Source organism: Glandiceps talaboti, chromosome 1 (assembly GCF_964340395.1).
Source record: "Glandiceps talaboti chromosome 1, keGlaTala1.1, whole genome shotgun sequence".
NCBI classification, from domain to species: domain Eukaryota; kingdom Metazoa; phylum Hemichordata; class Enteropneusta; family Spengelidae; genus Glandiceps; species Glandiceps talaboti.
Genome location: NC_135549.1, coordinates 17048311 through 17061628, shown reverse-complemented (window position 1 = coordinate 17061628; position 13318 = coordinate 17048311). Strand labels below are relative to the sequence as shown.

The window sequence follows — 13318 nt, the reverse complement described above, 5'->3', positions numbered from 1 at the left end:
CATGGATGTTAAGTAACGAGATAGACATTGTTTATATTTTAGGGAAATGTTTGCATAGGGAATCCATAAAGGCACCGCAACATAGTACACTGCTGGTGTTGAAACCAAGGTCGAAAAAGATAAGTTTACTTTTCAAAATAATGATCATTGCCGACAGCCCCGGCAGTTAACTTTTCTCTCAAAAATGAGACCGGCCGGCCGCCGTACCGCTACTCGGTCTCCTGGCGGTATCAATAGAAACAAGGTCGGTCTTTCCATTCAATATAAAGGGTTGGCCTGAACGCAGGGATTCCAAGGAGAATTGTCTTTTCTTTAGGCTATGACGTAGGAACGTTCCTACTTGGGTCCATACCGCTTTTTCTTCATCAAAAGCTATTTTGTTTTTTCTGAGACGATTGTGGGGTTGAATATCTAGGATATGGGCCTTGACTCAGAGCAGCTATTCAGTGTTGTTATTTCGATCAACTCGAGGGCGGGCATGCGTGGACGACTACAAAGTGTGCCGGCATAGTCAAAGTGATTAGAAATCGTCCAATAGAAACCCGGCAATTAGTGACAAGTTTGTATACTGTTGACGTATGGTTATTTGAAATGCTTAGCGCCTCCCATCAGGCGTACGCACTGACTGTTCGGCGTAAAGCATACACACACACTGGCTATACACAGTCAAAAAGATACTAGCTACTACGCCGCTCCGCACAGCAGTGTAGATTGTTAATGTTGGGTTGTATTCATGCTAGAGTTCACTACTAAGCCGGGAGAGTATTGCAGCCGAGTGCAGCACAATGGGCTATGATCTGGAACGTTTTAGTAGTCCGATAGAAGAAGATCTGAAATGCGGCGTCTGCCTGGGTGTTCTGGAGGAGCCACTCGCCACTCCATGCGGACACGTCTTTTGCTCATCGTGTGTATTGCCGTGGGTTGTACAGAATGGGAACTGCCCATTGAAATGTGAGAGTTTCTCACCCAAGGAATTGAATAGTGTTCTGCCTCTGAGGAACATTATACAAAAATTGGAGATAAGATGCGAATATTATCAACGGGGATGCAATGAATTGGTCAAAATTCAAAATCTGTCTCATCACGTGGAGGACTGTGATTATTTACCTGTGCAGTGTTCCAACAAATGCTGTAAGGAAGTACTCAATATCAAAGATCAACTTCAGCACGAGACACAAACATGCGAATATAGACCTGTAGGTCAATGTAAAAAGGGTTGTGGATTAACTCTACTGCATAGAGATTTGGATGGACACGAGTGCCTGAAGGCGTTACAGGCACACGTCGCCTCGCAACAGGTCAGAGTGGCAAGTTTGGAGCGAGATTTGAAGAAAATGGCCATGCGATATAGCAAACGTGAGAAATCACTTTTCACTCAAATAGCAACATTGCAGAACGAGATTCAAATGCAGGCGCTCAGATATCAGAAGAAGTTGAACGATTATAAATCTCAGATACTGTATCTGAATAAAAGAGCGACCACTACAGACAAGGTAGGGGAATATTATAAATTAGTGATAATACTGATATTACCTGTAGAGCCGATAAACATGTTTTCATTGTAACGATGTCGGTCAAATACAATAGTGTCACACGGTATCAATAAATCTTTTAGATCGTTTTCTTGTGAAATGCTTGCCGCAAGGTGACGCTAGACAACAACAAGTCAGAGTTAATGGGTGTTATGTATTTGCTCATGTGGACGATGAGACTTCGGTCAACGTTTACTTCCTGGAGACGTGCTACTTACGCGTCCCGGGCACAAAAAACAACTGACTTCGAAATAATGCCATGGCATACTATACTGGTGTACTAAGTATCGGTGCTGATTAATGGTAATAATGGCGCATGCTACGGTACGTGCATCGTCCCCTCAGCTATTTTAAACAAACAAAACTAAAACTAAAACAATATGAAATGGGGATGCTAAGCAATGATTGCTGGGCAGTGAGTAATCATTCATGCGTACTCTTACCTTTACCCTTAGAAAGTGTTACCGTGAGCAGTCTTCGTTGAATTGTATACCGACAAATTACGGTCGCATTCTTTGTTCATGCAACGGGTCGAGGAGGCTAGTGCCCGGTCGATAACGTCGCGATGTCGGTCGGTCATTGTGTAGTGCCCTGGGGCGAATAAAAAAAACGTTTATAGCATTTTACTGCACAAGTGTAACTGTATTCTTTTAGTTTCTTTCTCTCAAGAATAAGTTGGTTTTCTTTGTGTTATTACCATTCGTGTCTCCATTTTTTGCAAAGCAACCATCCGATGAAGTGAAAATGACCATTTTATTGGAAAGAACACATGGAACTCTCGGTTTCAACATAATGGGAGGGTCAAGGGTAAGTGATAACATTTTAAAACCGTATATATACGATTCACTTAATGTCAAAAAAATAATTCTTGACAAATTGCAATGTTTATTTGATGTGTTGTCGGTGGAATGTTATGTGTAATAGAAATAGCTTGCTAGCTAATTAGTCCCTTGATTTACGTTGCCCTAGTGAAAAAATGAGGATTTAGCTGCAACACCGAACGTGTACCGGTGTCGTGAATACTAAGACATATAGAGTTGATATTGGCGGATTTCAGACACAGAGCCAGCTGATAGCCTTGGTCTTTGCTAGTACCTTTATTTCTGTCATTGTTAATGTAGGCACTTTGATGTCATTGTGTGTTGTGAATAACGCTGTAATGAATGAAAAAAACTCATTGTTGACATTTGTACAATGGTTAACTTACACCCTCTCTCACAACTCATTGCTCTCTCATAGCTCTGAACACTTTTTATTGCCCGTAATTAGTCTAAACTATAGTCTAAGAAAGAAATAACAATCTGATGACTGGCCCAATATATTGATGTAATTGTGTTCCCCCATTTTGGCCTTGTCATATTTTTTGTGTGAGTTGACAAACCATTGTTTTGGTGACTTTACAAATTCAAAGGTTATCGTTAGTGTCAGGATGTGAACTGCCAGTACATCAGACCTCACATCAGCCATTTCAATTTAAATGACTTTAACAGTTGATTGTAACCTTGGCTAACTTTGAACCGCTGAAACATTCCATTTTTGTCCTTTGAAGATTGATGGTGGCCAGCCAGAGGGAATTGTGGTATCCAAGGTGACGGACAATGGGCCAGCTGATAGGGGAAACCTTAGAATCAACGACAGAATTATCCAGGTAACACAATATTTGGATCATTCAGCCATGCTTTTTTTAGCTACCGTGACATTGACATTCAAAGTGAAATTGTAGCTTTTGTAAATATATTATTTATCTTGGACAATCTTTAGGTTGATCCAGAGAGTGGTGCTGTTATATGTGTATGTCTATATGTGTCTGGTTGTACAGTGAGAGAGGTAGCAGTGGTACTGAGTGATATGTATGCATCCATGTCTCATACACCCAGCAAGCTAGTGCATCCATGTTTAGTTGTACCAGAGAGCTAATGGTACTGATATGTATATGCATCCATGTACGGTTGTACCATAGAGCTGGTTGTACTGATGTGTATGCATTTATGTCTGGTTGTACCAGCAAACTAGTATATAGTATTGGTGTATATGCATACATGTGTGTTTGTGCAACCAGTGAAGTAGTTGTATATAGGATACATGTCTGGTTGTACAACCAATGCAGTTATATGGTTGTACGATATATTTCTGTACAGATGTAGTGAGTAGTTTCTGCTTCAGTGTTACCCAGATACAACAGAGGGTAAGTATTGCTTAACTACAAGTGGACTGAAATAGAGTTGAGTGTCTTGTCATATTGGGTACTTGTAGTACTTGGTTGGGCAAATGTTGGGGGAACAAATGGCATGTAATTGAAACTGTTTTAACATGCAGGTGTCTCACTCTGTTTGGTGGGTGGCACGTGTGCAGTTCTTTGGTACAAGTTTAATTAAACAAGAGATACTACTGAATTTTGTTGAGTTGGTGTCTTGCAGTGGTACCATTGGCGCAGCTAGTGGTTCTTTCTGTACAGAACTAACTTCTCAGTGTAAACTTTTAATTTTGAATTTTTTATTTGAAAATAACAGTTTGGAAAGAGTGTGTTTACCAAGGAGGAAAATGATTGTGGGTGAAAGTTTGATGGTAATTGTATTGACTTAAAATCAATTGCTATACACTAAACTGATGCTGCTAAAGTCATTAGCACTCACTTGTCAGATGAATTTTAGAGCAGGGTTGACCTTTGACCTACCAGTGCCTGGTCGATGATATAGTTGTATTTATTGTAACACCTCAGTGCTGACTAAGGGCAAACATTTAGGTACTTGATGTCTGAAGCTAAGGTTGGAGCAAGAGCCAAGCTTTTTACAGCAGTAAACTAAGATGCCGTCCTTTCAAATTGTCCATTGTATATATTCAGCATCTTCATTAGGTCTTTTCATGAGGCAGAACAAGTTAAACAAGAGCCAAGCTTGGTTTTCCTCTGTATTCCACATCGGTCTATCCGGTATTGGTTCAAATTAGCTACAGTTGTGAGTCCCCAATCTTTAGGCTATCATATTATATCCCGGACTAGTCAATCTTAACCCCCCCATTCATGTTGTTACAATTTCATATTACTTTGCATTGTATACCTTTTGGCACTCTGACAGCTATAGTGTGTGTACACACTCCACACTCTCTCTTTTTTTCATTGCAGAGTGTAATCTTCCACAACGTGTTTTCCATTCAAAAAATGTTGTTTTGGACTTCAGAAAGCCCTACAAATATGTGAACTTTGTCCAAATTTTGTGTAATTGAATATTTGTGTTTGTGTAAATCAACATAGGAAATGGTATTAGGGGTTGTGTTTCAGTGGTAATTCTATAAGGCAATGGTAGCTAGCGCTATGCCACTGAGAGTAGTCTGCAGTCGTCCCCTTCCCCCATTAGAGAATGCTTGAGAAGTTCCAAATGTGTATTAACAGTAGTTACAAGGGCAGGCTGCCAAAGTAATGCTGATGTAGCCGGAAAGGCCAGCCCATGTTAAGTTGTTGTTATTGGTCATGCTTTTGAAATATTGGAATCAAAATCTATTTACGACAACTTCAATTGCATATGCTTAACTGGAATGAGCATGGCAATACTGGGTGTTTATTGCTAACCACTGACCCTTTCTTGGACCATAGTTTACCACTGTGCCATAACAAAGCCATTCTTTCTATAGGAAGTACTGATATCAGCATTAGAAGTAATATTGGCATGGGACATCGAGAAATAGCCTCAAATCTGATTCAGCTGGTGCACACAGGTGCAAACTCTTGAAAAAATTCCAGAGTTGCAAAAAAAAAATGTATCAGTTGTACAGCTTTAGTGTTAGTGACCTCATAGGGAATAAACATGTTTCCATAACAGATGTTTAGAGAAGGCTGAAAAATAAACTGAAAAAACAAAACAAGCTGTGCTTACTCCTAATAGACTGCAGAAAAAGAAAACAGAAAATTAGGCAGACAGATTTGAATCCAAAAAAACCCTTAGTATAAAGATAGGCCTTGTAAGATGATAAACTAACTAGCGGGATGGCATCTTCCCAAACAGAGACATACAAAACGATATATCTTTGGAATCACTGGATATAAAGAGCATTACAATTGTATGTGTAGCATACTTAGCCATGGAGCCAGCAGGAAGTACAGTGAATGACTTGAGGCCATACAGACAGACAGTCTCATTATAGGCTGGCCAGTTATACCAACTGGAACTGAAGAAAGTGGATGGCTTATTCTTCCTCTAATTGACTGACTTTGATGGTCGACAGATTTGGACAAATTAGGATTGTTCTGTTGGATGAAGTATCGTTCTTCTATGATTTCATGAATTTTTTTTTTTGCATCGGTATAATTTTTACTGATGTGTTCTTTTTTTTTTTCTTTTTTTTTTTTAAAACAAAAGCATTGTTTCCTATGCTGTATAGAACCTGCACCAAAAGTGTTGGCAGTCCAGAAATGTTTGTTTTAATGAGACCTCTATGATGATTGGTGTCTGTACAATCTGTCTGTTTGTAGCAACTTTTAATTAAAGCTGATCATTTTGTAAAATTATTAGGGGTACATGTGGTGTGCACACTCCATAGCAAAGTATTGACTTTGAGGCTACCAGTGTGTGTTAGTCATTAGTCTGTGATCTCCAGCAGTGATTGCATCAATACAGGCTTGTTATTGGTACCCTAGGTGGCGTATACTGCCAAAATATTCACTGGAGTGCTACCCTCCTTTGATGTTTACCGCTGATCATCTCCAACAAACTGCTTCTTGTAGTTGGTTGACTTCCTTTCGCCGTTCTTTCATATTGTCATTATTACCTTGTCCCGCCATTGTTTTACACTTCAGCATCTTTTGTGAGCAGGTGAATAGAACCTTAATGTATAGAGACACGTTTGGAAGACAACTGAATGGGTCTTTGTCTAGACAACTCTGCTGAGTGGTGTCTATTTGTGAGCACAACTCACCTAGTTTCCTTGTGTTGAGGAGGACGATGAAAGATTTAGAGTAAAAAAAAGGATGAAGTAGAGAACAGTTATATTCTGGTGATAGTTTCAACTAGTTAGACCCGTGACTATGTACCAGGGTCTATTGTTTCCTTACCACAATAGACTTTACTCTCATCAATGTTTCTAAATTCTATACTCCACCTGTTTCACTATAACCGTGCATCTTTCAACAGAAACGTTGTCCACTTAGCATGCATTTAACCGTGGAATTGTATGCATTTTAATATTTCATTATCCACATCACGCCTTTTGGAATTCAATACAGTCATATAGTGCATATGTGTGGATGTTAGACACAACATACTCGAGTCCGTTGTTGTCGGAACAGCAGCTGTATGTGTGTGGCAACCACAGTGTAAACTGTCGGTGTTTTTGTTAAAGATTTTGAACATCAATATCAAGAAGAGAGAAAGCCAAATAATATTTATTTGGTTCTCTTTGCATGGTGTTCTGGAAAATTACAGTGAAAAACTTTGTGAATTTTTTGTCAAATTGACAGACCTTTCGCTTAAACCAAAACCATAGCTTTGTGACTGACAAAACACAGACTGAACTGAGAAGCAGACAGGCAGAATAATCATATACACTTATTGTGAGAAGGAAATTGTGGAGTGGGTAGCGTGCTGGTTGTGGTACATCTCCTAAGACAACCAACAGGGCAGACTGATACAAATTTCATTGCTACAAAAGTGGTGGGGAAAGTAATATACATTGCAATTTATGGAAATGAAATAGCAGGTATTAAAAATCAAAAAAATGTTATCGCCTAAGAAATATTCTTCAGAAAATGAGTATAGTAATCACAAATTTTACTGTCAAAGAAATATTTATCAAAATTTGAGTAAATAATTTAGAACCACAAAGAAAATATTATGTTTTTATATTGATTTTAGAGAGCATTAAAGCTTTTCTGCCTCCAGGAATGAATGGAAATGAACGAAATTAAAGTGTGTAATGTGAGCCGAGTATAGCTTGCAGTGTATGTATGCTGGAAAGTAGAGAAAGCTAGACAGCTTGCCTTTCTGCCAGGCAAAACTCTGCTGGGTTCATAGCTGTTGAATTCAACGGTCACATGATCTACTAAGGCAATTACTGAATTATGTGAATACAAGGTGTAATTGAATTGGTCTTATCACTCAAATGTGTAGTGAGTGTGTGCAGCAGGACTGCCCGTCTCCCCACTCCTATTATTTTACAAGAGCCAGGAGAGCTGAGTGGTAGGGAATTTAGATTTGTAATTGAGTAGATGCTCTGATCAAATTCAAGTTGTGTGGACAAATTCCATAGATAGATGTGTATATGATATGATAGGGGTTATATGGCTGGTTGTAGTGTGTGGGGTGTATTGTAGATAAACTGTCTAATAATGATCCAGGGAAAAAAACAACCCATCACTATAATCATTCCTTTCACTCTTGTATTCATCAATACAAATATTTGCGTAATTGGAAAGTATTTATTTATATGTACTTCAGTCTTATTTATACTTGTGGTGACTGCATAGGCTTCTAATGTTGAGTGTATTGGTGCATGGAATGTCCCTAATTGAGTGTGTGCGCTAATTATTTCCTAATTAGTGTCGGCTAGCTTTGACAACTTAGCTAACACACACACACACACACACACACAAAAGTGGCTTTCAAAGAGAGACTTTCAAAATCCTTACTCTGGTTGTATTTTTAGGCCCCAACATTTGTGTTAAGAATGGGTAGAAAGTTTGCTTTGGTTAAACTCCACAAAAGAGAAGTCATTAATGGTGTGTGTGTGTGTGTGTGTGTGTGGGGGGGGGGGATGTATTTTGACCAGGCGTATGAACATGCGCGGTGTGCGGCTGGCGCTCTAATTAGAACTTGTTTTAAGTTATTTCTCCTTCATTTGGTAATGTTCAAACCTTCAGGGAATAGCAGAGTATAGGATTACAAAGACAGTTGGTAAGGGAGAACCTCGGACTGCACTCATACAGCCTTGGAGTGCTAGTAGGGTAGGGTAGGGTGTGAGTGATACTATCCAGGTAGAGTACAGGTGGACTAAATGCCACATTCAGATGATGATACCTAAAGCCCACTCCATCGAATCAACTGGAGTGTTGTATTTAACTTGGTCTTCTTAGTTTGTGCACTAGCTCAATTATGGCTGCCATTGTTGCATTGTATCTTGCAGTTGGCTGGTTGGGCAAAGATAAAAGAAAATAGAGCTCTTATGCCGTGCTTTAGGCTAGCTAGGTATTAACATGTGACTTAACAAACAAAAGCTAAATCTCAACAAATACAATATTGAAACAAAAGCAAGTTTTAGTCAGAATTGTTAATATCAAGGAGCCTGGATAAAACAACGACATGGCAGTACAAGGGAACTGTGATCATTTACACTTGCCTGAGGCCAAGTCTGTTGTCTCATTACATGCTGTCTTTTGTGCATAATGCTATCATTAGTGATTTTTCAGACTGAATCCAGATCCCGCACATATTTTTTGTGCTCTGCTGCTCGACAATTTCAGGTCATATTTTGCAGTAAACTTCCGATCGGATACACAGTGGCAGAGAGTATAGTATTTCTGTATGATAACCACATGTAGTTTGCTTGTAGTCGGAGAAAGCTGTAAAGGCTGTCTTTGTTCCACTGGCTGAATTCAGTCGTTGGATAACTGTTACGAGGCTTTAAGCCAAGCAACTATTGTTACAGCTCAAGGCCGCGAATGTCGGTGTCTGTCCTCAGTGGCTCTTAAGTGGCTACAACATCAACTTATGATCACAACAAATGATAAGATAGTAGAACATTACATAAAATCCCATGCATCAACGCTATCTTTGGGTTCCCAACGACACACGTACTATGAAACATGCATTATTTCCTCTTGGGGTCATGACCTTTCAGCAGTGTGACTTTTTTTCTTCCGTTGCCTTATGTGTGGTTAATCAAGAGACATAGAGGATGAAATTGGACTCAGTAGAGCCGAACCAATCCTTGGCAGTAACATCTGAACTCAAAATATGTGGTAGTTCTGACTTGGCATTGAGATCATCAATCTAAACTTTTTGTTTTGTCTGTTCAGGTTGGGTGCACAGCAATTTTGTAGGAAGACAGAACATTGTGTTGGCTATTAAATGACCATGGCAACCATACTTAATGTATTGTTTTCCCAAAACATGCACTGATTTTATTTATTTGGATGTTTTAAATTTGCAATATTTTGTATATAATAATAGCTTACCTTTCTCACCCATTTCTGTTGGTAGTATTTTATGTAAGGTTAAAAACTAAAATATCACATAGATGTTTCTTGGAAAAGTTAGCAATTTTTGACATTTCTGTACCAAAATGAAGTGCAGAGCTACTCATTTCTGAGGACCAACATTTTCTGAATTAAATATTTCTACATTATGTAAATGTGGCATGACTCATACCATCACACACCACACCAGTCTAGTCATAATGTGTGTGTACTTGTATTTACAACATACCCGTAGCCCTGTGAATATTTACAATCACAAGTTCAGGGTTTGTTTGCCAGACTGTCAAGTCTATAAAATTAAGGTCTATTGTCATGTTAGGGAAGCGGTGGTGTTTAGGGTTAGTTTACGACCTTCAACAAATCAGGCGGCACGCACTCAAACGTGATGAATTTATTAACTGAGACTAAAGGTAGCAAGGAATTTACACCCAATAACAAGTTAGAACACTATGTCATTCCTGTGTAGAGATATACGGACAAGGCTAGCCATGAAACCTTGAATAATGGGGTTAATAATGGTACTGTGCACATGCCATTAAGCACCTCTAAAAGTTTCAAGTATTTGTCAACCATGGTAAAACTGGTCAACAGGAAATACTGAAAAATAACACCAGAAAACTATCACTTAGTGAAAAAGTACTATTTCAGGTATACTAGTGTACTGAGGTACAACAGTCAAGTCTGCAGTAGAGAAATATTCAGTCGTTGAACTGTTGTATGTCAAATATCTGGGATGGAGGTGGTGGGGAGTGGGGCAGGAGTGTGGGTTATAGTGGAATGGAAGAACAGAAAATTAGTCGTTCCTCTCATTAGAGTGAGTTTGGGATGAAGGAGGGGGTGTAATATTGCATGGGCTTGGCTGGGGTGGGGTGGGGTGTTATATTGCTAGAACAGTCTATTATAAATGTGAAATCTTGACTTTATATGAAGGAAGTTCATGATTTTTCACAGTCAAAAATTTGCCAAGTCTACATCTGTTAAAAATACAGATACATGTATATGAATTTATGAAGTATGAAGTATGTAAGTGACACTGGAAAATAAGTGTAAGTAAAATTGAGAATTAAAAAAAGAATTGGAATTCAATGATTCATTGTATAGTCGATGTATCAGTGATTAATAGATGTTAGATAGAGAAGAAAGGGTGTTGGAGGAACATCCCCCCCCCCCCCCCCACTTCCACTCCTTAGGTGTGTCTAAAACAATGAGAGTCTGCCAACTGTAATTAACTTGGAAAAAGGGAGGTTTGGGAACTGAAAGTTACACATCAAGAAATATATAAATGTCAAGAAGCCAAGAAGAAATATTTGCATGAGAAAACTTGGGAGTATATGGGGGGTGGGGGTGGGGGTTAAATGATGGGTGGTACCGGGTACTCATATACAGATGAGCCTACCATGTACTGCTAGTCTGGATTTGAACGATGCGGTAGGTGAAAAATGGAAACATTTGAAATTTTGCCTGCAGGTTTGGATGAAATGAAAGCCGAGTGGCACACAAAGCATGTAAGGGGAGAGACACCTGAAGTTGACATTTTGCAAGAGTGCCTATCTCTAGATAAGATCTTCTTCAAGCAGCTTGAGCAGAATTCTTAAGATTGTATGTACATTTGGATCAGGGCGTCATAGCAACAAACACTATGCCCACTTGTGTAGTATCATATCTACAGTTGTTTTCTCATTATCTATTAAGCAAAGTTCAGTTCCAGCTGTTTTCTTTCCTAAAAAACAGACAGGGGAGAGAAAGAACTATGGGTACTTGAAGGCAGCCCTGCAATGTAACAGAAGGTACGGAAGAGAAAGTGGGCCGGTGACCTCTCCTGTTCTTTTTATCTTTTTATGCCTCCCAAAACAGTAATGTACATGTAAGACAGGACGCTAATAAAATATGCAACACATGTCTGTGCCATTTCATAGCCCGTAAAACGCCAGGATTTCTCCAAACTTTGGAGAGAAGAGTTGTCGGATTTCTGCGCCGACTGCTTGGTGGAGGATTTTGCTTGGCTGGCCTGGAGCAAGGATTACACTGACTGGCGATAAGAAAGAAACGGTGTATGGTCCAAATGTTAGGCAACCTAAGGGAAATCTCTCACATGTTTTGTTGGGTGATAATGGAAAACTTAAAGCTTTGAATTTGGTGAGGTGTTTGTGGCAGGGTATTAGTAATATAGTAAACAGACCATGTGTGTGGCAGAGTGTGGCAACATTGAATATAACAAAGAGCACTTGAGTGGGGCAATGGAGTGCTCCGAGTTGTACGCTTTTATGACAAGAATTGTTTTGTTTGATGGCTGTGAAGAATGCCACGACATGTGGACCCATGACATCCGACAGACTACTGAGAAACGATTTATCAATGACTGAGATGTTCGTACCTTGCAGTTGTCTGATTGTCAATACCTGTTCAAGTCATTTGTCAGTATTAAAAAACAAATAAACATGGCCTGATGACAGCAACTTTGTCCCACTTAGTAATAAAACATAACTTGACAGTCAAAGTACAGCTGTTATGGTCACCAAAGCTATGTCAAGTATTTCAGTAACATGTCTAGTGATTATTTGCTGTTTTACTAATGCTTACAGGGAGATTTAGAGATGTTTACTACATTGATATAATATGCCAGTCACAGACGGTAAAGTAGTCGTCTCTGACCTGTTCACAGGAAGTCACTTGGGCAATTGTGTATAAAATAACACCAAAATTTCTATCGTTTTTAATTTCATTAGATATCTACACCACCGGGGAACTGTGTAACAGTTAATAAATTTCAGATTAAGTAGAAAGATAAGGAACAGCTTGCATATTTAGTTTGTAACTATAAATTAGATCTTTTTGATAATTTGCATATATGTTAATATACATATAATATCAGAAAACCATACATTGCTAATGCAAATATTTTAAGAAGACCGAGTGTCTCTTTTTCAATGGGTCACCTGTATTGCCAGACTGAATACAGCATGTAGTACATAACCTTTTTGAATTTATCATTTGGCTTGTAAATATGAGTATGATATACATGTAAAAGCCCAAATTTCATAGATTTTTAAAAAAATATCTGTACATGAAATATGATTCACATTTTAAAATCTGACAGAAAAGCACTTAATCAAATTAAGTCTCAGATCTTTTTAAATTTATCATTTGGGCTTGTAGATGATGTATGTAAAATCTCAGATTTCTGAAATATCTGTATAGGAAATATGACTTAGTCACTACCATTTTTGAAATATGAAAAAAAGCACTTGATCAAATTAAGTCGGCTCGCAGTAAGACATGTAGCAACCTGACGGCAGACGTACTGGCTATCAAGGGACCAGGGTGGTATTATAAAAAAAAATGAAATTATGTGATTAGAGAAGATGTTACTAATAGCAATTTGTTGCTAATTATTCATGTGAATGAGTCAGTATAAAGGAAGATTCCTTTTACATCGGTAATGAATGGTAATCGAGAATTGATCACGCTACTATTACGTCTAGTGCAGACACTGTGAATCAATACTTTCCACTGTTCAGTGTGAATTGCCTTTCTTCTGTCGTAAGACTCGCATTCAATATTGTACAAAAGAAAATTTGTATTATGTATTGAACATGATAACGTT

The 13318-nt window shown here is 38.6% G+C and overlaps 1 protein-coding gene across 1 annotated transcript in view; it reads left to right on the top strand.

Annotated features, from left to right (window-relative positions):
- Nucleotides 1-785: 785 nt before the first annotated feature.
- The window catches only part of LOC144440074 (E3 ubiquitin-protein ligase PDZRN3-like), a 154826-nt gene continuing 142293 nt past the window's right edge, over nt 786-13318 (top strand). Inside the window, exons 1-3 of the mRNA XM_078129324.1 lie at nt 786-1493; nt 2256-2339; nt 3082-3180. Coding sequence (XP_077985450.1) covers nt 786-1493; nt 2256-2339; nt 3082-3180 — 891 coding nt within the window. The remainder of the gene's footprint in view (nt 1494-2255; nt 2340-3081; nt 3181-13318) is intronic.